The sequence below is a fragment of the Mytilus edulis genome, chromosome 10 (genome assembly GCF_963676685.1).
Source record: "Mytilus edulis chromosome 10, xbMytEdul2.2, whole genome shotgun sequence".
NCBI lineage: Eukaryota > Metazoa > Mollusca > Bivalvia > Mytilida > Mytilidae > Mytilus > Mytilus edulis.
In genome coordinates this window covers 69,620,640-69,648,101 of record NC_092353.1, presented here as the reverse complement: position 1 = coordinate 69,648,101, position 27,462 = coordinate 69,620,640, and the positions used below count along the sequence as shown (strand labels likewise).

The following is a 27,462-nucleotide window of genomic DNA, read 5'->3' as shown; positions in this document are numbered from 1 at the left end:
AAAAATGAAAAATATGTAACAAATATTGTTAAAAAAAGTGTTTCGAAATTTCCCTCTTGGGGGTACCATTTTGGGGTATTTCCCTATGCGCGTAATCCAGGCGGATAGACATTGAAATTTTAAGAAATAAGAAAAGGAAAATAAACTTAATTAATAATATTTGATACACATGGTATATAAATTAACAATTTGAAGATATAACAAGTTTAAATATATAAAAAAGTTTGACCATTGTTACTACACGTTGTCATGGTTGTGACGTGACGTTGTTGATGAAATACAGTAATTCCGGTTCGGAGGCGGGGCTTATAGGTTAGTTGAGGTCATTGACGTATAAAGCTAACGTTTATAAGTATATAGCTTTATCTGTATAGTAAAATAGCTGATTGCAGTATAAACAAGATTAAAACAACAATAGGACACTGTTCACAGTTAGCAAAAGCCATACAGTTAACTTTTAAAAAAAGAAAACCAATGGCCGTATCTAAACTGAAAATTGACGGATAAGGTAGACAACAACCAACGACAACCATTGAATTGCAGGCTGCTTGAACTGTATATACTTCATCGGTTTTTGAGATTGGAACATAGGTAAATTTGTACTGTTACCTAAATTTTGAGCTGGCTCAATAAAAATAAAGCTGCATCAGATGCTTGTGAGCGCCCAAAACGTCCTCTAAAACATCAACAGTACAACATTAAAGCAAACTTTAAAAACCATATATACAGTTCGAAAAGACTTCACTTATCAGATCTTCACGTAACATTACATATGAAGCATGAAAAACGGAAGCATGCATATACATTTAGCTGGCGGAAGTGATTTGATATGGACTTTAATCACAGCAATTTCATATACATCAAGATGCATGATTAACATGTCTTGTAATAAAACGCATCAGTATCGTCCCTCCTGCCATTCAAAATACATTACCGATTTATGTTTGTCTAAGATGTGTGATAATATGACCATATAAACAACAGAAGACGAAAACACATTCCAACACTGAAACATTGACAATACGACTCTTATCAAATCTTATAATAATGCATGGGCGGCATTACAGTCATATTCTAATATGTGCAGTCACGACAAATTGTTGAATTGTTGATCATTGCGTTTCTCGTTGACCCAATTGTACTTCAACAGATATGTTTATAATTTAGTATCCCACAGGTGATTTTACTTTAATCTAGTTTTCTTGTCTTTGTTTGCTTTACTTGGCTAGTCACGGCTGGCTAGTTACAACTAGCCGTTTCCGAATCTAAAGGACAGTTGATAATCCATGATGTGTACCTCAAAATGAAAATAGCACCACAAACGGTATTACCCGGTTGAATTTCCATATTCTTGGACGTTGTCATTCACTCTACGCTTTTGGAAGTATCAAAATCCACAATACATTAGATTTTTTAATGAAATCCAATTTGTAATTGTTAATGGGTAGGAGGCGAAAATGGCAGAATATGTGAGGATACATGTACTTTTCTTTTTAGATTTTGTTTCTTGCTTGAGCGCCATGCATGAAGTAATTTAGATAGATTCCTGATATATCGAGTACATTTTGTTTCTATTCATATAACTACGTACGCCAAACGTGCGTTTCGTCCATAAAAAGTAAAATCACAAAAATACTGAACTTAGAGGAAAATCAATTCGGAAAGTCCATAATCACATGGCAAAATCAAATAACAAAACGCATAAAAAACGAATGGACAAGAACTGTAGTATTCCTGATATAAAAGACTCATCAGTAAACCTCAAATGAAAAAATATACCCCCTCCAAAGTACGAAGGTGAAGTGCATTAAGGAAACTAAATACATAGTTACAACTAATCATATATATGATAACATATTCCTGGGTGAGAAAATCCTTAGAATTTCGAACATATCACTTTCAAATGAAATTTTTCAATTTTTCGGACATTATCATTGTGGAATAGGGTAGCCTATATTCAGCTTGCAGTGAATAAACATAGTTCTGTTTTTTTTTTTTTTTTGCATTTAATTCTGATCAGTATTTATGGCTTTACAATTATAGGCACAATAGAGACAAGTCTAAAAAAGTTGTTAACCACAGGTGTGCTGTTTTCATTCCCTTTATAAGTTGATAACTTTATTATTTTTTTGCCTAATTGTCATTGTTTACATTTATACTTTAATTTAAGTACTACTCTCACTTTCAATCCAGGTAAATTTACCTTTACATTTATTTTTATAATTTTAAAGAGTACTTTCACTTTCACTTTAAAGAGTTTATTTCCTGTTTCCTGTGTATACTCATAGATGTTGTGTACCACAACAAGGTGACAAATGTTTTAAATCTTCATAGAACTTGGTCATCCTATGCTGGCAGATCAATATGTAAGTTAATTTTTGATATTTGATGTTTATTCTATACAGATGCATATGTATTTTTGAGATATATTTAATATAAAAGAAGTAATTGTACAAGACATATCACATACATATTTTGTTAATTTTCTAAAGTATGGCAACCCGTCAGAGACATTATATTTTATTCCAAGACTATATATTATGGTATTTTCCATGTAAAGGATTATTTGTCTACGTTTTTAAAGCTTTTTGATATATAAATACATTGTTTTGTTTTCAAAATTCACCTTTATCTGTGTTTTCTTTAAATTGTAATTTTTATCAACTAGTATAAGGTTTTCATTTTTCTATTGTAGCTTTTACCACACGCACTCAACACATGTCTGTAACAACTGTATATCATATCAAATAATAAACATTATTCGTCAAAATGAATTCAGTGATTAGTACTTGCCACATAGAGTTTTTTGGTTAACTAACTGTTTAGCTACCTAACGGTATAGTAAAAGATATTGAGGTTCAGATGTCAGATAGCCGAGTAAGGAAATTTACAGTAAAAGGCAAAGCAATGTTTGACGAACAAAGTGAAAAACTAAAGGACAAAGTTGACAATGTATGGTCTATGTTAGAGGATTTATTTGTTACTCTGCCATCCTGTCAGATGTTAAAGGATTATAGAAATTTAGAGAAAAATGTTAATACAAATTTCAAAGAATTTTGTCGTCGTTCAGAAGAGTATAAACAATATTTACAAAGGACAAATACGGAAGAATCCAGAAAAGTGTTGCACGATCACAACGAATTTTTTAATAGTTCTATTAGCGTCGTCAGAAGAATTAGTAACGATATTAAGAAAAAGAAACTTGAATTAGTTGAAGAATTATCCGAAGTGAGTGGATCAACAGTTGGGTCAACAGCGAGTCACAAAAGAGCAAAAGCAGAGGCAGAAAAGGTTCGTTTAGAATATGTTAAAAGAGAAAGTGAACTGTTAAAACAAAAAGCAGATATAGAAGCAAGTATGAGCGTTGTAAAACAAGAAGGAATAGTTGAAGCAGCAGAGGTAGAGGCCAGAATTTTGGAAGATCAAGATCAAGAATTGCCGATGGTGTTAGAGGACAAACATGACAAGGTTAGCAAGTACGTAGACACATTACCAAGTTATAGTGCAAATCAATGGACAAATGGTGTTGGCTTTTCTGATAATCAGCCATATATTTCAGTGACGGCTCCGTTTGCTCCTCAATACAATAATCTTCCTCCTGTATCATCTGAATTATTATCCATGATGCAACCGATTTCGGCTACAATGTTAAGTCAACCGATTTCCGCTACAGTGTCAAGTCAACCGATTTCCGCTACAGTGTCAAGTCAACCGATTTCCGCTACAGTGTTAAGTCAACCGATTTCTGCTACAGTGCCAAGTCAACCGATTTATACTGCAGTATCTAGTCAACCATCACATTTTCAATCAAATGCTACCAACTATCAACAACCTCAACCTATGTCTTACTTACCACCACATAATCCGTACGTAAGTGTCATGTCTGATGTTACAAAATTTATGCTACGGAAAGACTTTCTGTTGACACGTTTTATGAACTTTGATGACACACCCGAATCTTTTGCTTCCTGGCGAGCATCCTTTCAAAGTATAACTGGTGAACTCTGTGTTTCTCCATTCGAGGAAATGGATTTGTTAATAAAATGGTTAGGTCCGGAGTCCACGAAATTTGCCAAGAGTCTTAGGGCTTCAAATGCACACGATCCATCGAGAGGTTTGAATCGCATTTGGGATCGATTACAGGAACGATATGGTCGACCGGAAATGGTAGAAAATGCTTTGAAGAAAAAATTGAATTATTTTCCGATTATCACAAACAATAACAGTTCGAAACTCTACGATCTCCTTGACATACTTAGTGAAATAGAGTCCGCAATGGCGAACCCGATGTATTCAACACTGTTAAGCTACTTTAATTCTTCGTCAGGTGTTTCTCCGATCGTATCAAAGCTTTCTTATTCCCTGCAAGAGAAATGGACAACACAAGCGTCAAATTACAAGAAAAAACATTCAGTGCCGTATCCGCCATTTTCCTTCTTTATTAATTTCATCAGAGATATGTGTCAAATTCGCAATGATCCTGCTTTTAGTTATTCAAATTCTAGCACTTCTAGCAATACAAAGCGTTCTTCAAATCCAGTTCTTACTAGGAAAGTTGAGGTTTCAGCTCAGAGTAACACTCGTGTACATGATAGCAATAATCGTTGTCCGATACATAAAGCTGGACATACTTTAAGTGAGTGTCGCGGTTTCCAAAAGCGACCATTTCTGGATCGTCAGCGTTTTCTCCGTGAAAAGAAAATATGTTTCCGTTGTTGTCAATCAAATGACCATATATCAAGGAACTGCAATGTCAATGTTAAATGTTCAATTTGCGGAAACAATCGCCATGTTTCATCTATGCACATAGATCGTCCACCCACAACCGACAAAATCAGTACACCAAAAACTGATGAAGACAATGGCGGGGAGTTATCTACAGAAACAGTATCAGCAATATGTACAAGATTGTGTGGAAATATGCGTGTCGGGCGTTCGTGTGGGAAAACAGTTTTAGTGGATGTTTTCTCTGGAACTTCTCCTGAACAGTCTGTTCGTGTCTACGCAATTATAGATGATCAGAGTAATCATAGTCTTGCGACGCCGGATCTTTTCGATCGACTTAGACTCCATGGTTCTCAAAAACAGTTTGTATTGTCGTCATGTTCTGGTAGCTCTACTATGGTAGGCAGATATGCTAGTGGTATTCGTATATGCTCTATTGATGGACAATCAACGTTTGATATGCCAGAAGTTATAGAATGTGACTCCATTCCTAGTGATTTACATGAAATACCGACTCCAGATGTTGCTAATGCACACCCGCATCTACATAGTATTGCTCCATACTTACCTGCATTAAATCCAAGTTGTAAAGTTGAACTTTTGATAGGACGCGACTTACCTGAAGTGCACCATGTAACGGAACAAATTATTGGTGGCAAAGGTGAACCTTTTGCACAAAAACTTCCTTTAGGATGGGTTGTAATTGGAGAGGTATGTCTTGGGAAAGTTCATGCTCCTTCTGTTATCAACGTTCGCAAAACTCATGTGTTAAATGATGGACGACACACAACTTTCCCTTTGTGTGATTTAAATATCAAGGTTAACGATGTTCAAGATCACATTTTTGTTCGTACACCGGCAGACAACAAATTAGGTCCCTCGGTTCAGGACAGACAGTTTCTAGAACTAATGCAACGTCACTTTCGTAAAGATGAGAATGGTCTTTGGTCAGCTCCTTTGCCATTTATACAACCGAAACCACAAATGCCTAACAATCGTTATCAAGCATGGAAAAGAGCTCAGATTTTAGACTCAAGCTTGCGCAAGGACTCTAAAAAGCTTGAACATTTTGTTACCTTTATGTCAAAAGTGATTAGTAGTGGTGCAGCTGAAGTGGCACCTGACGAGATTCCAGGAGAATGCTGGTATCTTCCTCTTTTTGGGGTGTACCACCCTAAAAAACCAAATCAAATACGTGGAGTTTTCGACTCATCAGCACTGTATGAAGGAGTATCTCTTAATAGTATTCTAATGTCCGGACCGGACCTGACTAATAACCTTGTTGGAGTGCTCATGCGTTTTAGAAAGAATAGAATTGCAATAACAGGTGACGTTGAACAAATGTTTTACCAATTTCATGTTGATGAATATCATCGAGATTATTTGCGTTTCTTTTGGTATGAGAACAATGACATCACAAAACCGTTGATTGAATACCGCATGAAAGTACATGTGTTTGGCAACACCCCTTCACCTGCTGTAGCGACATATGGTTTACGTGAAGCTGTTTCAGAAGCTGAAAATGATGTGCGTTCTTTTGTTACGAATGATTTTTATGTAGATGATGGTCTGATATCTTTTGCAGACAAGTATGATGCAATTGACCTTATGCAAAGAACACAAAAAGCTCTCAAAGATAATGGGAACATACGACTACACAAAATCATTTCAAACGATATCGATGTGATGAAAGCTTTTCCTTTAGAGGATTTAGGAAAAGAGTTAAAGATTTGGATTTGTGCTCAGATACTTTGCCTGTTCAGCATAGTTTAGGTTTGTCATGGAATTTACAGACAGACATGTTTATCTTTCGTGTTAATGATGATGAAAAACCAATCACCCGTAGAGGCATACTTTCAACTATTAACAGTTTGTTTGATCCGTTGGGTTTTATTACGCCGCTAGTCATCAGTGGAAAAATTCTACTTCGAGAAGTTGTTCCACCAGGAACTGATTGGGATGATCCGCTGTCGATTGATCATGAAACAAAATGGAAAAACTGGTTGAAGTCTTTGAAATCTTTTAGTTGTTTTGAAATACCGCGTATGATTGTTCCGGTATCTATTTCTTTGACACGCCAAGTTGATATCCACATTTTCTCTGATGCTTCAGAACAAGCAATCTCTGCTGTAGCTTACCTGGAGGCAATCGATGAAACTGGTTCGTCATTTATAGGTTTTCTTACTGGAAAGTCGAAACTTGCATCTATCAAAGGTCATACTATTCCTAGATTGGAACTGTGCGGTGCCGTGTTGGCTACGGAAGTTGGAGAAGCGATATGTCATCATATGAATCTTTCTCCGAGTGTTTGTCATTACTACACAGACAGTCGAGTAGTGTTAGGATATATATGTAATACCACCCGTCGATTCTTCACATATGTCAGTAATCGTGTAGAAAAGATTCATACAGTATCGGAACCTTCACAGTGGTCATATGTATCAACGGATAGAAACCCAGCTGACTTAGGGACAAGATTTATTAGCTGTCCAGACATGCAAATTATTAGTTCTTGGATTAACGGACCGAAATGGTTATTAAACAAGGAACCTTTTGATATTGTATCTTTTCCGTTGTTATCACCACATTGCGATAAGGAAATTCGCCCTGAAATTGTTTCACGTAAAACACAAATCGACAGTCTACAGATTGACTCTCAACGATACAGTAAGTTTTCTAGTTGGCGATCTCTCGTCAGATCATTATCACTCTTGAGACACATAGCTAAGACTTTAGGTACTACAACAACATCTCGTTGCAAAGGTTGGCATATTTGCGTTGAAAAGGACACTCCAGATTTTATCAAGGGAACCGAGACATTGATTATTAGACAAGTACAAAAGGAATTCTTTGAACACGAAATAGATTCTTTAAATACTGACCAGCATGTTTCAAAAAATAGTGCTATTTTAAAACTTGACCCAATACTGGATGAACATGGTATTTTGCGAGTAGGCGGTAGATTGAATCGCTCTACATTGACACTTGGTGAAAAGAATCCTATTTTAATTCCTGGTAAACACCATATTGCAAGATTACTAGTGTTACATTATCACGAACAAGTCCGTCACCAGGGACGCCATATAACCGAAGGCGCAATCAGGAGTGCTGGTTACTGGATTATCGGTCTCAAGCGTTTGATATACTCAATTATTTCAAGTTGCGTTTTATGCCGAAGGTTTAGAGGTACTTTTTCGACTCAAAAAATGGCGGATCTTCCAGAAGAAAGACTTTTAGCATGCCCACCATTTACATATGTTGGCGTTGATTGTTTTGGACCCTGGAACATTGTCACAAGACGTACTCGCGGTGGAAGCGCAAATTCAAAAAGATGGGCTGTCTTATTTGTTTGTTTTTCATGTCGAGGTGTTCATATTGAAATAATTGAAGAGATGACTACCGCATCATTTATTAATTCACTTCGCCCCTTCATATCAATCAGAGGATATGTTAAAGAATTCTTTTCTGATAGAGGAACCAACTTTATTGGCGGAGCCCGAGAGCTTGGCATGGAAGCTTCTTTTGTTGAGGACTCAGTGTTTCAATCCTTCATGAAAGAACAAAAAACTGTGTGGAAATTCAATACACCGTATTCATCCCACATGGGCGGTGCATGGGAACTCAATATTGTTTGAAGCTAGACATCAACGACTCACACATGAAGTCTTGTGTACTTTCATGGCAGAAACAACAGCTATTATGAACTCTCGTCCGTTAGTGCCTATTTCATCCGATCCTAACGCACCATCTATCTTATCTCCAAGTACTTTGCCTACACAGAAAGTGAGTGACAATATTGAGGACTTCAGCCATTTGAACACACGTGATGTTTACACAAATCAGTGGAAATTTGTTCAAGTGTTAGCTGACAAATTTTGGACACGTTGGCGACAAGAATATTTGCAGTCGTTACAAACTCGTCGCAAATGGCAACACATCAAACAAAACATTCAAGAAGGTGATGTAGTACTTCTTAAAGACAATGAACTCCATCGAAATAACTGGCCAATAGGTCTTGTTGAACGTGTTTTTCCCGGTAGAGACAATTTGGTCCGTAAAGTTCAGTTGAGGGTTGTAAGAGACAAACAACATCGTGTGTATGTGCGACCAATTAGCCAAGTTGTGTTACTGTGTCATAGTTGAGACTTTATTAGAACGTTTGAAACAAGTATTTGACTGTAATGTAGAATTTTTTGAACAATTGTAATTTTTTGTTATTGAGAACGTTTTGATCTATGAGTATGGTGATATTTTTCATATCAGACGGGGAGTGTGCTGTTTTCATTCCCTTTATAAGTTGATAACTTTATTATTTTTTTGCCTAATTGTCATTGTTTACATTTATACTTTAATTTAAGTACTACTCTCACTTTCAATCCAGGTAAATTTACCTTTACATTTATTTTTATAATTACCTGTAGTTTCATTTTAAAGAGTACTTTCACTTTCACTTTAAAGAGTTTATTTCCTGTTTCCTGTGTATACTCATAGATGTTGTGTACCACAACAAGGTGACAAATGTTTTAAATCTTCATAGAACTTGGTCATCCTATGCTGGCAGATCAATATGTAAGTTAATTTTTGATATTTGATGTTTATTCTATACAGATGCATATGTATTTTTGAGATATATTTAATATAAAAGAAGTAATTGTACAAGACATATCACATACATATTTTGTTAATTTTCTAAAGTATGGCAACCCGTCAGAGACATTATATTTTATGCCAAGACTATATATTATGGTATTTTCCATGTAAAGGATTATTTGTCTACGTTTTTAAAGCTTTTTGATATATAAATATATTGTTTTGTTTTCAAAATTCACCTTTATCTGTGTTTTCTTTAAATTGTAATTTTTATCAACTAGTATAAGGTTTTCATTTTTCTATTGTAGCTTTTACCACACGCACTCAACACATGTCTGTAACAACTGTATATCATATCAAATAATAAACATTATTCGTCAAAATGAATTCAGTGATTAGTACTTGCCACATAGAGTGTTTTGGTTAACTAACTGTTTAGCTACCTAACGGTATAACAGGAAATTCGTGTCAACATTACTGAATTAATCATAGTGGTTACTTATAACAACTGAATGATTAAATAAATGGTTCAGTCAATGCAGAGATAAAACGACTGCGCATTATATTATATACTGATGAAATCACAATGGTTGTAAAATTGGAAGATATATAATGATCCATAAAAGCCATAGAGCAAATCAAGATATACAATATTGATCAACAGATTGATTGTTGTTTGTGAAACGTCCAGTGACAAACATTTCATGCGTTAGAATTGACAATTATATATCCATTATGTAGGTTCTGTAAAATCGATCAACTTAGATGAAGGATGCAATTTCTGAAATGTGTTAGATAATGGACATGTATGGATGAACAGTGTGTCATGAAACCGTGACAGGTCATCTTAAGAAATCCCATAGAGCTGTTTCAATCCGTTTGAATACTTAAACTTTCGGAGAGCTTGGCACTCTCTCTACCCGATTCATTTGATTTAGCTTCCTCGTAAAACTTCTTCCGTACGGCCAACGGGCATTAAATCCAATATATATTAGACGAATGATCATTTCCACCATTTAACTTGTCTGAACATCTTGTCTTCCCGATCTTCTTGCTGTTTACAAAAATGTAAAATCACAAAAATACTGAAATCCGAGGAAAATGTACTACGGAAATTCCCTAATCAAATGGCAAAATCAAATGCTGAAGATGTGAATGTGATTAATTTGAATCAACACTTATATATCCATTATGTAGGTTCTGTCAAGTTGATCGACTCAGATGAAGAATGTGCACATTTTTTAAAAGAAGTTGATGATATACTTGGATAGACAGTGTGTCATGCAACCATGACAGGTCATCTAACAGATACTTCATAGACCTGTTTAAATATATTTGAATATTTGAAATATCGGAGAGCTTGGCACTCTCTCTATCTGATGTATCGAGTTTAGCGTCCTCATATCAACGTACGTGGTTACATACGTAAAACAACTTCCAAACGGCCAAAGGGCATTAATTCCAATATGCATGAGACGAATGATTAGTTGTTTATCAAGTATCTTTATCTTCTATATTTTTGGGACAAACGAAAATAAATATGATAGAAATCATCGATGAATGGCAGTGTACTTCTCCAGACCTGAGAGGAATCAACCTTAATTAGGTTGCATTATTTTGCATCAACTTTTTTCATCTTGTTAAGCTCTTATAAAAAAAATAAGTCAATGGGTAAATATCGTCATTGTTAAAGGACTAAAGTTGCTTTAATCCTCACCATTTGGTAATTTGGGTAGACAGTTGTCTCATCGGCTATCATACCAGGTCATCTCCTTTTTTATACTGAAGGGCAATCACTCATATAAGGAATCGCTGTTGCACAATCACCATGCAATTGCCTTAGAAAACTAGAAAAACAACTCTGAGATCTTGTATTGCTGTTTGTAGTGTCGGTCTTTGTTATATCATTGTCAAGATTACAGGTAAAAATGTTCAATGATAATAATTAAGAGATAACTGTATTGTATTTGAAGCTTTAAGGACGTCCATCGGTAGTTTTACTGTCGCAAGTTTAGTTTACCTGGCGACGCGGGTATTTGCGACAGTAAAACTACCGATGGACGTTCACAAAGCTTCAAATACAATACAGTTATCTCTATTCTAATGCAAAACAAGTTTATAATTAAATTTCAATCATTATTTCAGTGTAAAATGTTCATTAAAGAAAATTCCGCGAAAAGATGTTATGTCCCTACACTAGATGACGTCATAAGTATGCTTCCGGCGTCAAACATAAACACCGGCCGTTTTCTGGCTTCTGTGCCGCTTCAGAATGTAATAAAATTTGATAAAAAGAAGATTTTTAGGCGCAACAAGTGAGTTTTTTGTTTATTATTGTAGAAATAACATGTCAATACATTCCGAAATTCAAAATGTCGGCTTCCTTAGTTACAGACAAGGAGATAGAGGATTTTACGCTTGCTGTTATCCAATCAAAACAATTGTTACAAAATAATTGCATAAGAATCACATTTTTATACAATTTTAGATAAAATCTGGTTTGTAGATCAGTACATTATGCATGTTATGGGCAAATCTATGACCCTCCGTTGGTCATCTTTTGTCTCGTCAATACTAATGGTCATAGAAGAGTTAATTTTGAAAACATTGTCTTACGATAGGACAGCGGAAGCCACTATATGACAATATACTACATGACCCAATGTGAAAAGTAAATTAGAAATAAAACCAGACAATAGACAGTGATTTGCTCAATAATTCAAAGGAATTTACAACACTCATAAAAATGTCAGCGGGATGGAATTTTTTTACTAGTATAAGATGAGTGTCAATACAGAACATACGTTTAGACAACAGATGTGGAATTCATCTGTGTTATTTAATAGTCAAACAGTTATTTGATTTATGCCATTATTTCTGTCGTTTTTCCAACATTTTTTTCCCGTTATAACTGTGTTATTTGTGTTGGCACCTTCACTTACTCAAGCTCCAATTCGAATTTGTTGAGAAATATTTTACCGTCTGGTTCGAGTTAACAGTTATGGACAATTTTAAAGGGGTTTTGAAATCTTTTGACTGCTTCCAAAGTGCGTATTTTTAACCTTTTTCAGCTGAACCAAATCACTACTTAAATTATTTTAAAATTCATGACCCAATTTTTGTTTTATATATTTTAATTTCATCCCCCTACTTGCTATTTGAGGTATAAAACATGAAGAAATCCATTAGAAGAAATAAACACACTGTCCACACTATGTGTTAATGTTTTATGTATGTGTAGCTTAGTGGTAAGATAAATTTTCGAACACTTCATGTACACATAAGTTTAAAAAAGAAAGTAAAATCACAAAAATACCGAGCTTCGAGGAATATTCTAAACAGAAAATCGCTAATCAAAAGGAACAATCAAAAGATTAAACAAATCAAACGAATGGATAACAACTGTGACATTTCTGAATTAGTATAGGCATTTTCTTATGTAAAAAATAGCGAATTATTACTGGATTTAAATTCCTGTTGAATTTCATATTTCAAAGCCGGAGATGACATAGATAATCCGACCTTAACAAGTTTGACCCATTTATTTCAATCTCACTTATCATTAAACGTATTAAAAAATTGTTTAAAATGTCAGAATTATGTAAATTTAGACATCATCTTAGAACATTTCTAGCATGCATTAATCATTTTTATCCATTATACTGTCCAAATTATTTTGTGTCACATGTGTTTTCTTCTTCTAAATTTGAAAGCTGACATATTATGATTGATTTCAACTGCATGCGGCAGTTCATATCGCTACAGATACATTTCGTCAGCTTTCGGGTTGTCAGATTTTAAAGACATGTGATTAAAACATGTCACTTTAAAGTTATTTACAGAAAATTGCAAGGTTATTATAGTAAATTTTCAGTTGAAATATTTGTATTTTAACATTTTTACTGTGCTTTTAGCGAAAAATGTGTAACACGAAGAGAACTATCTTGGAAACAGACATATTATGAGTACTATGTAAGCCAAGTCAGGAGACATAGAGCTTCTTCATTGGCATACATACCGATTAAAAAAAGGTCATATCAATTTATTTAAATCAAATTCAAGCTGAAAGTATAATGTATTCCAGCAGCCACTGCATACGGAGTATATGTCTCCAAATTGATACGATATTCCGCGGCGTGTATTTTCTATCATGATTTCCAAGAGTTCCAAATGGTGAAGTTGAAATCGTCCATTTGTACATTTTTTCACGGACGCAATCATGAGTTGGTTGACCGTTATGGAATATCAGTTCAACTTAAAAACGGATATTTTCCTAATGTGGTAACTGCAATCCCGTCCCTTTACACAAATATGAAAGACCGAAGTAGACATGTTTATGATTTTGTTTTAACATGATCATCACGATGTACAACATGTGGAGCAGGATGTGCTCATCCGTCCGAAACACCTTGTTGATGTTCGTGTCGCTTATTCTGTAGTTTTCTATGTTGTGTTTTGTGTACAATTGTTTGTCTGTTTGTTTATTTCTGTTTTAGGCATTACGATGTCAGTTTATGTTCGATTTATGAGACTGAATGTTCCTCTGATATATGTTACCCCTCTTTTGTATCTATTACGATTAACAGTCAATAGAAACTTTTTAAAAGTATTATTTTATGTTGTGGCAAATGGTTACGGTTAAAATCTTAGTTAATATATGAACAGTGACTTAAAATGAAAAGTATATGAAAATAAGATGATGTGACAAGATTGACAAAGAGACATGTCAGAAACCTGGCCGGCACCAAAAATGAAGTGGAGTGAGCAGACATACATCACAGGTCACCGTAATCATTCAACACTGTGCAAAAGCCATACCGTACGATGAGCTGCATCCCGTCATGTCAAAATATAAACGAGAAACCAAATGTGTGTACGTTGGTATCGTAATGTAGTCGTATTTTTGGAAAGATTTCTTTGTATGATATAACATTATTCTAAGTAAACATTTCATGACTATCTGTTACGTTATTAGTGTGTTTAGTTTGGCGGCAAGTTAAATAACTGTACAGTTTATTTACACATACGTTTAAAGGGCAGATTCGTAGCATTTCAACTATCAAAAACGATAAAACTGAAAACGACAAAGGCAAACCGACCTAAATTAATAGCACCCCTCCACACCAATCTAAACAACTTGTTGAAAACGTTTACAAGATTCTAAAGATATCCCAATTATGTAAATAAATGCATTATCTAAGAACATTTCTAGCAGGATTTAATCACATTTTCAATTATATTGTCAGAATCATTTTCTGTCATTTGTTTTTTTCAGCTTACAACGCTGAACTTATCGAGTGCACAATTTTAATTCTGACAAATAATGATTGATTTCATTTTCAATCGGCTGTTATTATTGCTGCAGATACCTTACTTTTGTGAATTTTCCTGTCTTTGGGGTTAAAAGACAAGGATGACATGTCAATTTGATATAATGTACAGGGAATTGCGAAGTATATTAAATTCGTATTAAGTTGACATCTTTGTTCTATGACATTCCTACTGTGCTTTTGGTGATGTATGGGTAACAGAACTAAAATAGATTCCTGAAAACAGACAAATAATGATTCATATTTATGCAAATTAAGTGGATCACGTAGCTGCCTTATTGAACATTTGTCACATACATACAGGTTTTAATGTTTGCTATGCAAAATTATGTAAATTTAAATATTCAAGCTAGAAATCATTATTTTTTTATTTTTTAATGAGCAAAGCTAGAGTTTATTGAATTAATAGAACCCATATTGGCTTTTCCTTATTCCTATATGGACTCAGTGTTCCTTTTTTATATTATTTTTTTGTAATGGTTTTATTGGCAAATAACTATATAATAATAATAATAATAATAATAATAATAATAATAATAATAATAATAATAATAATAATAATAATAATAATAATAATAATAATAATAATAATAATAATAATAATAATAATAATAATAATAATAATAAGTAAGTAAGATCATAGAACACCAACAAAATCGAGACAAGTGCATAAAGTTGATAATTTGAATCATTCTATAAACGTGTAATATAAATAATAATTTAAAAAAAGAACAGAACATCTTTATCTGATAGAAATCAATAAATTATGAAGATTCATATTATGTATTTAACGGGTTAACTGTCAGTTCAAAGGTGTTAAAGTACCAATATTTGTCTATCTTGTTGCCAATGGTCAAGACTTAAAATTTACACTAAGATGTCAATAATATAAATAAAACATAAAAATAAAGCAATATGGTATGATTGCCAAAGAGACAACTGTTTATCAAATCCAAATGAATTAAGAATAAGCAGATATACATTGTCACCTACGACCTGAAATGTTGAGAAAAACCCATACAGTAACGTAAGCTATAAATCGAACCGTCATGTCAAAATATAAACGCTACATTATAAATATTTGAGTAAATGTTGAGTTTGGTGGTAAGTTAATTGGATATAGGAAGATGTGGTGTGAGTGCCAATGAGACAACTCTCCATCCAAATAACAATTTTAAAAAAGTAAACCATTATAGGTCAATGTACGGCCTTCAACACGGAGCCTTGGCTCACACCGAACAACAAGCTATAAAGGGCCCAAAAATAAATTACTAGTGTAAAACCATTAAAACTGGAAAACCAACGGTCTAATCTATATAAAATTTAAAAAAAACGAGAAACGAGAAACACGTATAAATTACATAAACAAACGATAACTACTGTACATCAGATTCCTGACTTAGGACAGGTGCAAATTTGTCTGTACAATTAATTTACATGTAAATACTTGATAGCGAGTTGCTGTTGAATATCGAAAGATTTACTGCTTTGGACTAAATATTACTGCAAATTACAAAAACAATTATCATACACATTTTTTTATTTTTCATAACTATACTAAGGAACAAGGTATTCAGAAATAAAAGCAAATTTTACATTTAACGAGTTACCATTGCAACAAACAATTACGAAATTTATATAATGTGTAAAAAGATTTGTTATTCCTTTTTCGTCAAATTTTAAATATAACAGAGTATACACAAGAAACAACTTTATTTGGTGAGATTATGTCAGTCTTTTTTTGAAATAATGTTGTTATTCCTTTGCTGCACTGGACGTTTGCACTATGACAATAATGATAGAAGACTGCATACATTCTATATTTGTATTTCATAAAACGGTACATATAACGACACAGTTGTGACGTCATCAGATAAAATTTCTAATATTTTTCATTTATTTGTTAAATGTTTTATTTTCTTGGACCAAAACCTAGCCTTATTAGCCCTAATTCTATAAAGCTGATATAACCGACGATGACATACATTGATTGATTGATTATTGGTTGCTCAACGGCCAGTGGCAAATATTTCATGCATATTCAGGACGAGAACAAATTCACAGTAAATACAATAAGTAGGTTGTTGTAATAGAGGCCATCTGGGAGGATGGTCGGGGAAATTTGAACTGGCACTGGAAAATGAGGGTATATTGGATAGGGACAGAAATTTTGCCTTGCAACAGGCCACCTACGGACCCTTCAAAGAGTTGTTGCAAGGGTTCTTAATGTGCAAAGAGCGTCGATGACATACATTTATATACAGTGACCTAAATAAAGTAGCACTATTTACACCAACCTCGCTTTTCATTATGCAGCCGTTTATAAAATTTGCTAAATATATCTCAATTATGTAAATTAACACATTGTTTTAAGACATTTCTAACATGCATTTATCAACTTTTCTAATTATATTGTTAAAATCATTTAATGTATCTGTCATTTTGTAGCTTATATTACCAAAGATAACATATATTCACTGACCTATATAAATAAGCCCTATTTACCCCAACCTCACTTTTCATTTTAAAACCGTTTAAATTGCTAAAAATATCTCAATTATGTAAATTAATACATTGTATAACGACATTTCTAACATGCATTTACAACTTTTTTAATTATATTGTTAAAATCATTTAATGTATATGTCTTTTTTTTAAATTTTCAACGCTAAACTAATCGAGTGCACACTTTAATTGTTGACAAACTTTAATTATTTCAATTGTATTTGGCTGTTTAAATCGTTACATTTAAGGAATGACTGTAATATTTTTTCTGTCTATGAAGAAATAACATAAAAAAAATGTGGTACACACTCAAAAACGCGCGTAATGGGTTATTTAACAGTGTGCACCACATTTTGTTTTATGCTATTTCGAAAAGACTGACAAAATATTACAGTCATTTCTTGTAATTTAATTCCAAATTCCATTTTAAACAGGCGTAATATTATATAGTAAATCATGAGAAGACATTGATGACGTCATGGTCACATGACAAAATTGTGTATATGATATGATAAACAAAACGGCGTCAGCCAATAAGAAGATGCATAACATTCAAAATAAAATTATACACAGATACATTGCTATTGAAAGTGTTCATGTCATAATGGTTTCAAATAGGAAAAAATGTCACTTTGATATAATTCTAATTTTTAAGTTGACATTTTAGTTACATGCAATTTAAACTGTGCTTTTTGTGAAATATATGTAATAGGAAAAGAACGAAGCATGAAAATTGAAAAAAAAGTAATTAATTAGCCAATCAAGTGAACCCTGTAGCTTCTTTAATCACGTTCATTCCCATTTTTATGTTTGTCGTGTAAAATTATGTAAATTGAAATATTCAAGCTGAAACTATTTTCGCATATGGTCAAGACCTGTTTGTCTTTTTCTTTTTTAACCAAGGCGTTGTCATTTTTTTTCGATATGTGAGTTTGAATGTCTCTCTGGAATCTTTAGCTCCTCTTTATAGGTATAAGAAAATGTGGGCGGTAAGCGGTTGTCAATCAACTTTTGAGCTGAATTAATCGAGTGAACACTTTCTGACAAACTAATATCAATCACACATATCCTAAGCAATTTTGTAAAAACGACCTACGAACGAAACTGTGAAACCCAGTTAGAAAGTCCATGTTATGTCTTTTTTTTTTGTTATGACGGAATGGGTTTTGCACATTGTCGAAGGACTATATTTAGACTCTGCTTCTAATCACTAGACATCTCCATATTTTACATCAGATCTGCACGAGAAACAAAAACACAAATGAAAAGAAACTGTAGTGAATGAAAAAAATAAGAGGAACTTCATCAAATAAAATATCTACGAGTACCTGTAGTAAATAAAAGCTATATTATCAAATAAGGAAACCGTTTTTTACAAATCTCTTCCGTCCAAATGACCCCCTAGGAATCACACGACGAAGCACTTTTCTTTCTAGTAATCAAAATGTCCGATTAAGATTTTGTTTTAAGACATACCGTCTTTTTGTTCGAATCTTGTTGATTATTACCATGATCTTTAAAAGTTGCTTTTTACGTATGGTCCCATTTGTTATGCTTAAAAATTGACTCAATTTGTTCAACATGATAAAATGACCATCATTGCATGTCAAAGCAACACTTTACGGTGTTTTGTACTGACAAAATCCCCATTCCTTTCATGGTAAACAGAAACTTAGGATGTACCACAACGGGTACTGCTGATCTGATAAAGAGTCAAAATTTACCCTCTTTTAAAAATTCATGCACATTTCTTTTGTTTTCAAAATTATAAGTCAAAAAGTGTTCTACAATAAGCACTAGTCATTCAGCTTTTATTTGATATCAAAATGACTTAAATTTGTTGCATCCATGCATAAGAACTTTTTTGTTTATAATATGGACTACTTTCTAGTATGTGCTTTCTGACCAAGCCCGAATTATCCGTGTTACACCTTCTTTCGACAGCTGTTATTTTTTTCCAATAAAGAATAATTGCAAACGAATGTGACACAAATCTTGAAATATAAACTGCATTTAATGCACAAAATCTGTCAGTTATTTCTAAATCGGATTTCTTGTGGTTGTATTAATACAAAAGTACAACGATATTATGGTTTTAGGTGGGTTATATAATAATTGCAAACCGTCATATGTCTGCCAAGAGCTAGATAACAGTGCTATAAACTGCGATTGACAAGATAGAAATCTGTGTCATAATTCAATTAAACGGATCAACAGTATCGACAGAATCTTTCATGATTTAATTAAACTATAATGATAGCTTAATTACTGTAAGGTAAAACAAAACAAAAATAGTAAACAATAATGAAATGGACATTAATTAGAATAAATAATCACAGAATGCTTATGAAGCAACCACAAATTTGCTGTTAAACTATACATGTTTTACTTGGTAAAACAGTTTCGTCAACTTTTACTACTTAACAGTTGTTTTGATGCTATAAATTCCTTGTTCTGTGTAAATATCGGACCACTAACGTTGATTTACACTAATTGGACAGTTTCTTCTTTTGTTGTGAGATGAATACACAATTTTTGAAAATGAAGATGAGGAAAAAGCTGTCCTCAAAATGTTTAACCCCGCCATAATCGTGTTGAATCTGTTTTAAGTCAGACTTCTGTTGTCATCTTTGTCATCGTTTTATAAAGCTTTGATCTTCGCATATATTGGTCCCAGCATCACTGAAGAGACATGTTTTGTCGAAATACGTCTGTGGTGAAGAAAATCAATACCGTAAATGTTCTTTAAAATCATTTGGACACCGATTGATGGTTGTTTCAGAAGAAACCATGCACACTATATTTTTTATATGGAACTTTGTTAAGCAGCAGTCGATTTAATAACAATGTACATGTATCCTCCACATGTTTATGTTGTTTAAAACAAAATGTTTATCTCCAGATAAATCCGAAGCGTGATCTGTACTTCTATTCGTATGTAAAAGTAAATATAATTAATCATCCAGTTCGTTTATAAGATTTTAGTTAAAAGCAATTAAACGTACACGATTTATTAGTTTTGCAGTTCAATTTATAAGAAATACCGACATAGCTAGATAATACATTAAAACAATAAATGGTAACATAATTCTATATTAGTATTCTTGTAATTGTTAAATAAAATACATCAAAAAATATTATTACAAACCTGATCTTGAAGTATATCAATTTTTTAGAAATTTACCTGTGACGTCTTTTTGTGGCGTTGATCTAACTCTGACAGACAATGCGTGGTTTTGTTTTGCTGTTTTTATGTGTTGTCCTAAGTTGTTTTACGTGTTCGTTTTTATTCTGTGCTTAGCATGTCAAAATGTACTATTATATTGTTTATTTGTGTATTTTTCTATCCTGAATGTTTTTGCAATTATTTGTACTGTTTTTTTAAAATGTAATGTTGTCATTTTAGTTTAATATTCAACAATGCCATAAAAGCGCGAGGTTTGGCTAGTTACAAAGCCAGGTTCAACCCACCATTCTATCTTAAAATGTCTTAAAATACCAAGTCAGGAAATGGCAGTTGGTATCTTATAGTTTCTCTGTGTGTTACATTGTCATTTGTTCTTTTTTACACTTCAGTGTTCTTGTTGTTTCTTTGTTTTCCTCATATAGTTGATGAGTTTCCATCAGTTTCAGTTTGTAAACTGGATTTGTTTTCTCTCCATCGATTTTTGACTTCCGAACAGCGGTATGCTACTGTTGCCGTTATTCAGGGTATGGATGGTACTTAATTTGTGTAATCTTTAATTTTTAAGGACAATTTTTGTTATCTCTAATAATGAAGCTTATTACAAAAATTCGCAAGAAACAGGATGATTTCTTCATTCATTTTTATATAATACGTATTATAATTCTTTATTTCATTCTTTTATTATTTTGTTCTTTTATTATTTTCATAAACTATAGACATAAAAATGCCCTTTAAGCAGCTACTTGTATTTAAAAGTGGAACCGTTTAAAAGCATTATACACAATGAATTTAGTTGGATTATATTCGAATACAACCAAAAGTTCTAGAAGATTGTTTGCTATAACTTTGAGGAGACATTTTTCAACCCAAATTTTATTGTTTTTGCTAAGATTATTTTTTTTCAAGTAAAATAATATGCAAAAATATATTCGTGACAATGCTCTTCTCACCAAAACAGAGAACAGATGAATGCTGGGTACCTAGAGCCTTGAATGGATGGTCCTTGCATTTTTCATCCTACATATTGATTTATATTTAAATTGATATTTTATACTCATGAAAACTACCGAAAGTTTAAGTTACATGTGTTTGTTTTGAAGATCATATGATTATTCCCTAAGGTGAGATTTTTTTAAAAATGCTTTAAAAGAAATTCACATCTAGCTGCATTAAAAGTATCAGTCAGAAAAAAAAACTATTGCTCAAAAGATTAACTGTAGTATGATATAAACCCATAATTTTTTTGGCTAATTATTTATGGCAGTGCGGTGATTTATTATGTACTACTGCTGCCATCCACTGAATTCGGTAACTGGTGGATAGTTTCCAAATTGGCAATAATAATAATAATAATAATAATAATAATAATAATATCTTTATTTAAAGAGAGTAACTCATTTGGATTAAACCAATTTTCAATAAGGCTCTCTACATACAATGTTAACAATATGAATAAAAAAATAATTAAACTACTATTACACACATGTAAACAAGATAAGTAATATAACAACAACAACAAAAACAACTATGGTATACATTGTGGATTAACTTATAAATTCAACACTCTTAAAAATAAAATGACTTGTAAGAGTTTTTGAATGCAGATATACTTTTTGATTTTTTAATTTCACTGGACAGTGAATTCCACACTTTTGGACCACTAAAAGAAAAACTTGATTTGTATAATTCTGTATTTGATTTAGGGACAATAAAATTATCCGATGATGAAAGTCGAGTATTGTACGATTGTTTACTACTTGTAGGCACAATAAGATTGGATAAATATTTTGGTGCCAGTTGGTGTTTTGATTTATACATTAATAATGATTTGTGGTAAAATATTCTCTTAGTAACAGGAATAATTCCAGATTCCTTAAATAGTTCAATAGATGGTTTACGAATATTGTGTTCGTTTAAAATAATTCTAGCTGCCCTTTTTTGCAACTTTAGTAAACTGTCAACTAAAAACTTGTTACAGTTTCCCCATACTGAACAACAGTAATCCAAATGTGGAAGAATATACGCATTGTAAAATAGAATTCGTGCATTGTGATTCAAGTATTTCTTGATTTTTTTTAATAAAGCTAATGAAGAATTAACTTTTTTGATTATCTGATTAATTTGATCATACCAAGAAAGAGTTTTGTCAACAAAAATACCCAGGACTTTTTCACAGTGACTCTCATTAATCTTTTGGCCATTAATGGATACATTTAATGTGTCATTACACATTACAGACAGTTTTTGTTTTGAACCTATACACATTGTCTTAGTTTTTGACACATTAACTAACATTTTGTTTTCATCAACCCATTGACAAATATTTTATAATACAACATTGAGTGTCTGACTTATATACCTTTTGTCTTTTCCAATTACAGAAATAGTGCTATCATCAGCAACAAGATCAAGATTATGATTAGGATTACACAAAGGCAAATCATTAATAAATATTAAGAATAATATAGGACCTAAAACGGACCCTTGAGGTACACCTGCTTTTAATGTAGATACATCTGAAAAAGTATTTGAAATTGATACGACTTGATGTATATCAGCTAAATACGAAGTAAACCAATGAATTGAATTATAAGAACATTTATATTTTTGTAATTTTTGAAGGAGCAGTTTGTGATTTAGAAGATCAAAAGCTTTACACAGATCTAAAAATACTGCCCCTACTAAATTTCCTTCATCAACGGCTTTAATAGCAGTTTGACAGGAATGGTTTGCACGAAAGCCTGATTGCATGACATACAATAGATTATATTTGTTTAGAAAATTCATGAAATGAGTTTTTACGTGTCGCTCAAGGATCTTAGATAGTAATGGTAAAATTGCAATAGGTCTGTAGTTAAAAACATCATTTTTTTAACCTTTATTTTTAAAAACTGGTAGAACTTTAGCCAGTTTGAATAACGATGGGTATACTGATTTTCTGATGCTTAAATTAAAAATGTGGCATAATGGAACTGAAATTAGGTGTGATGACATTTTTAAAAACTTTGCACTGATATTATCAAGACCTGTTGCTTTTTTCTCATCAAGTGTGATTAATTGATGGAGAACAAATTCATTAGTTATTTGTGGTATGGTAAAAAAGACATTTTCTGGTACACGACATGAAATATAATTATCAAGTTTTCCAGAACAACTGGTGCTTGAGTTTGAATTAAGATTAACATTTTCAGTAATATTTGTAAAATAATTATTGAAAGTATCAGCAATGCTTTTAGGGTCTGTAATTGGTTTATTACTACAGTCAAATCTGATCGTTTTTATGTTTACATATATTTTGTTGATAATAACAACATAATCCGAACTTTTAGTCTAGACCATTGGTAACAAGATAATTATACAAAATATTGGTAGTGAAGCAATTTCCACTGACGGTTTAAACACATATTAACACAATGTAATTGTTTTTCAACTTGCATATTTTAGTTTACTTTACTTTACTGGAAAACTTATACGTGAAGAATAAAGCTACAGGATTTAAAAGGTTTTCTTAAAAATTAAAACATTAATCATGTTTTGTCTTTAAAAGTTTTTTCCCTGTTAAACTGTTTTCGCCAAAAGCACAATGGAAATTTCATATAACAACCATGTCAACCAAATAATGAAAAAATAATAACCTTTCAATTTCCTATAAATCATATGTTTTTTTTTACACCTTAAGAAAATGGTGTTGACAGTATAATTGTGATGCATGTTAGAACTGTCATACGAAAGTGCAAAACTTTGATATTTTAGTATAGTCTTAAGCGCTTGCAACGAAAACCATGACAACTAAGGTTATTGTTAAAGAGTTTAATTTATTTAGGTCGCTTTGTGTATGTCATCTACGACTGTATCGGCTGTAAAATTTCAAATTCAACAGAAATACATAATTAAGAGTACACATGAACTGAACGGAAATTTTACTAACCAACAAACTCCATATCAACATACAGCCCGTAACAGAGAAGTGATCGAATTCGCGTTTCTTAATACCCTAGTCCCACTAGGCCACGATCGCACTACGATCTGTGAAAAAAATGCAAATATTGATGATCGTGGTACGATCGTGTAGGTCGCAGTAAGGTCGTACCACGGTCGTGGTGAGGTCTTCAAGATCGTGAAGAGCGTGGACAACTTTGAACATGTTCAAAACAATCGTGGTGCGGTCGTGGCGAAATCAGGTCGTAGTAGAAGCGTAGTGAGAGCGCACTAAGATCGTAGTAAGATCGCAAAGGTCGCTGTACAATCGTAGCAAAAGCGTGATTCTATTCGGAGAGATTGCGCTACGATCTCACAGCGACGTTATGACGACCTTACTACGACCATCACGTTCTCACCGCGACCCAACTACGCTTCCACTGCGACTTTACCACGCTGTTCACGACCATAGTACAATTCTAGCACGCCCTTGCCGTCCTTATCACGCTCTTCTCACGAACTTACTACGTTCACACTACGACCATCATTTCTATTGTCATTTTCACATAAAATGTATAAAAAATTAACTCCCTAGATTTTGTTTGTCTGAATGTATTTATCCATTTGCTCTAACGGCTCAACCATGCTTCTCGTTTTTATATAGATTAGACCGTTGGTTTTTCCCGTTTAAATGGTTTAACATTAGTATTTTTTTGGGCCCTTTATAGCGTGCTGTTCGGTGTGAGCCAAGGCTCCGTATTAAAAGCCGTACCTTGGCCTATAATGGTTTACTTTTATAGATTTTTACGTTGATGGAGAGTTGTCTCATTGGCACTCATACCACATCTTCCTATATGCTATCGTTTACTAAAATATCGTAATTTGAGCTTTATGGGCCAGCAATAGGTTTTAATTTAGGTTTGATTGGTCATCTCTTGATGACAAGTATTATACTACTTATGTGTATAGTATCAGTTTAATTGGAGCTGGCATGTCAGTTAACTGCTAGTAGTCTGTTGTTATTTATGTATTATTGTCATTTTGTTTAATGTTTTCTTTAGTCACATCTTCTGACATCAGACTCGGACTTCTCTTGAACTGAATTTTAATGTGTGTATTGTTATGCGTTTACTTTTCTTCATTGGCTAGAGGTATAGGGGGAGGGTTGAGATCTCACAAACATGTTTAACCCCACTAATGTTGCGCCTGTCCCAAGTCAGGAGTCTTGTACTATTTTCAATTTTAGTTTCTTGGAGTTTAATATGGCGTTCATACTGTGCTCCCTCTGCCTCTACATCAACCCCTACCACCACGCCCACGTGTTCTGGTAGATTTTGGTGGAGAAATCTCCGTTTTAATCAGAAATAGAAGGAATGGAACTATATTGATATGAAACACGATATTGACGGTATTGCTGATAACGTAGTAAGATCGCGGTATGAACGTAGTATAATCGTGGTAAGAACGTGCTATAATCGCAATAAGATCGTGTTGCAATCGGATAACTCGTGGTATGGTCGTAGTGAGAGCGCGAAGAGCGTAGAAAGATCTTTATAAGCGTAGTGAGGTCGCAGAATAAGCGCGGTGAGAACGTGGTTTAATCGTAGCGGGATCGTTGTAGAAGCGTAATTAGGACGTAGTAGCATCGTGAAAGCAACGAAAATTAACATTTTCATGCCGTTCATACCGCGACCTCACCACGATCTAAATTTATTTTAGATCGCGGTGAGCGTGGTGCGATCGTGGTCTAGTGGGACTGGGGCTTTACCGTCAGAATAAGTTACGTTATCGACAAACTTATTTCAGAAGTGACATAATTTAATTTTCTTCATCGACAAAATATTTCATGTACAATGTGTAAGTTTTCATTCTTTAAGTCGAAGTTTTTTTCTTTATATCGTCTATAATCTCTATACTTTCGTTTCCATGAAAAGGCAAATATAGCTTACGTTTACATAGAACAAGAACGAATTGCACTATACATGCTGTAGTTTATACATTGTTTCTTTGAAAGTCGTTATAAAGAATTATTTACATCACTGTATACAGGTTCATTTAATTTTAGAAATAACCGATTATTTATTATACACTGCTTGCACTGTGAATATTTATGTAGGGGGATTCAACACTGTAAAAGTTTTTCTTTCGTCTGATACAGAATACCCCATATCTTTTCTTTTTCATACCTATCTGTTTATTGTGTCCCCGGGAGTATGTCAATCATACATTGTTGCAATACCGACATATAAAAAAGAAGATGTGGTATTATTGCCAATGAGACAACTATCCACAAAAAGACCTAAATGACACAAACATTAACAACTATAGGTAACCGTACGGTTATGCGTGTACTTTGTCACAGAAAAAACTGAAATAAATTTCTTTCAAATCGAAGCAAAAAATACAAATGTACCCTTTAACATTTGAAATTTGAAATGTTAAAGACAAAATTGCTCTTTATCTTAAGTTATTGACGAATATTTGAAATTTAAACCTCTATAAGATGTGATGTACGGCATTTCATTTTATCATTGGTAATGATCCATATCTGACAGAGAAGAAATATTCATAATTCTCAGAAAGTTTTCGTAAATATTGTTAGATACCACTAATCGTTCCAACAATCAAGACATCAGAGACAAACAGGGAAAAAAATATGAAAATGAAAAGATATGACCTAAGTGTTAGCATGTTCAGGGAGACGGCACCTACTTTACAAAAAAAATAATTGATGTTTTAAGAAACTGTAGAGAACTCCACAGGTTTTCAACAAGGGTAGAATTCAAAACCTTGAATATGAAAGCCTCGAAATCCATGATACTTTTTCTGTGCGGTAGTTATATCTACAAAATCCAATCATGTACACGACATATCATACATGTATATTCATACATGTATATGTATATATTGGGAATTTATTTTTGTTTCCAAACAGAATTATAAGGTTATGTATAAGTGCCTACGTTCACTGCACAATTGTAAATTGTCTTCCTAACGACCAGCAAAAATAAATGGCACAAGTTCACGTAGTCATAAAAAAAAGTCGTATAATTTACATTATCGAACAAAAAATCAGAAATACGGAATAGTATAAATTCAAATTCAAATATTTTATTGGACAAAGCACATATGATACAATGCGTATTCCAAGATATAAACACATTAAACATGACAATTTATGCAAATACAACATAAAGAAAACATTTG

General features: G+C 33.0%; 2 protein-coding genes across 2 annotated transcripts; both read left to right on the top strand.

The window, feature by feature from the left end:
• Positions 1-2,229: 2,229 nt before the first annotated feature.
• Positions 2,230-9,175, top strand: LOC139491773 (uncharacterized). The gene is made up of 2 exons (XM_071279626.1): positions 2,230-2,366; positions 2,696-9,175. The coding sequence occupies exon 2, from the start codon at positions 2,863-2,865 to the stop codon at positions 6,496-6,498; it is 3,636 nt and encodes a 1,211-aa protein (XP_071135727.1). The 5' UTR covers positions 2,230-2,366; positions 2,696-2,862; the 3' UTR covers positions 6,499-9,175.
• Positions 6,525-8,360, top strand: LOC139492941 (uncharacterized). The gene has a single exon (XM_071281088.1). It carries the CDS (start codon positions 6,525-6,527, stop codon positions 8,358-8,360), a length of 1,836 nt encoding a protein of 611 aa, XP_071137189.1.
• Positions 9,176-27,462: the final 18,287 nt, after the last annotated feature.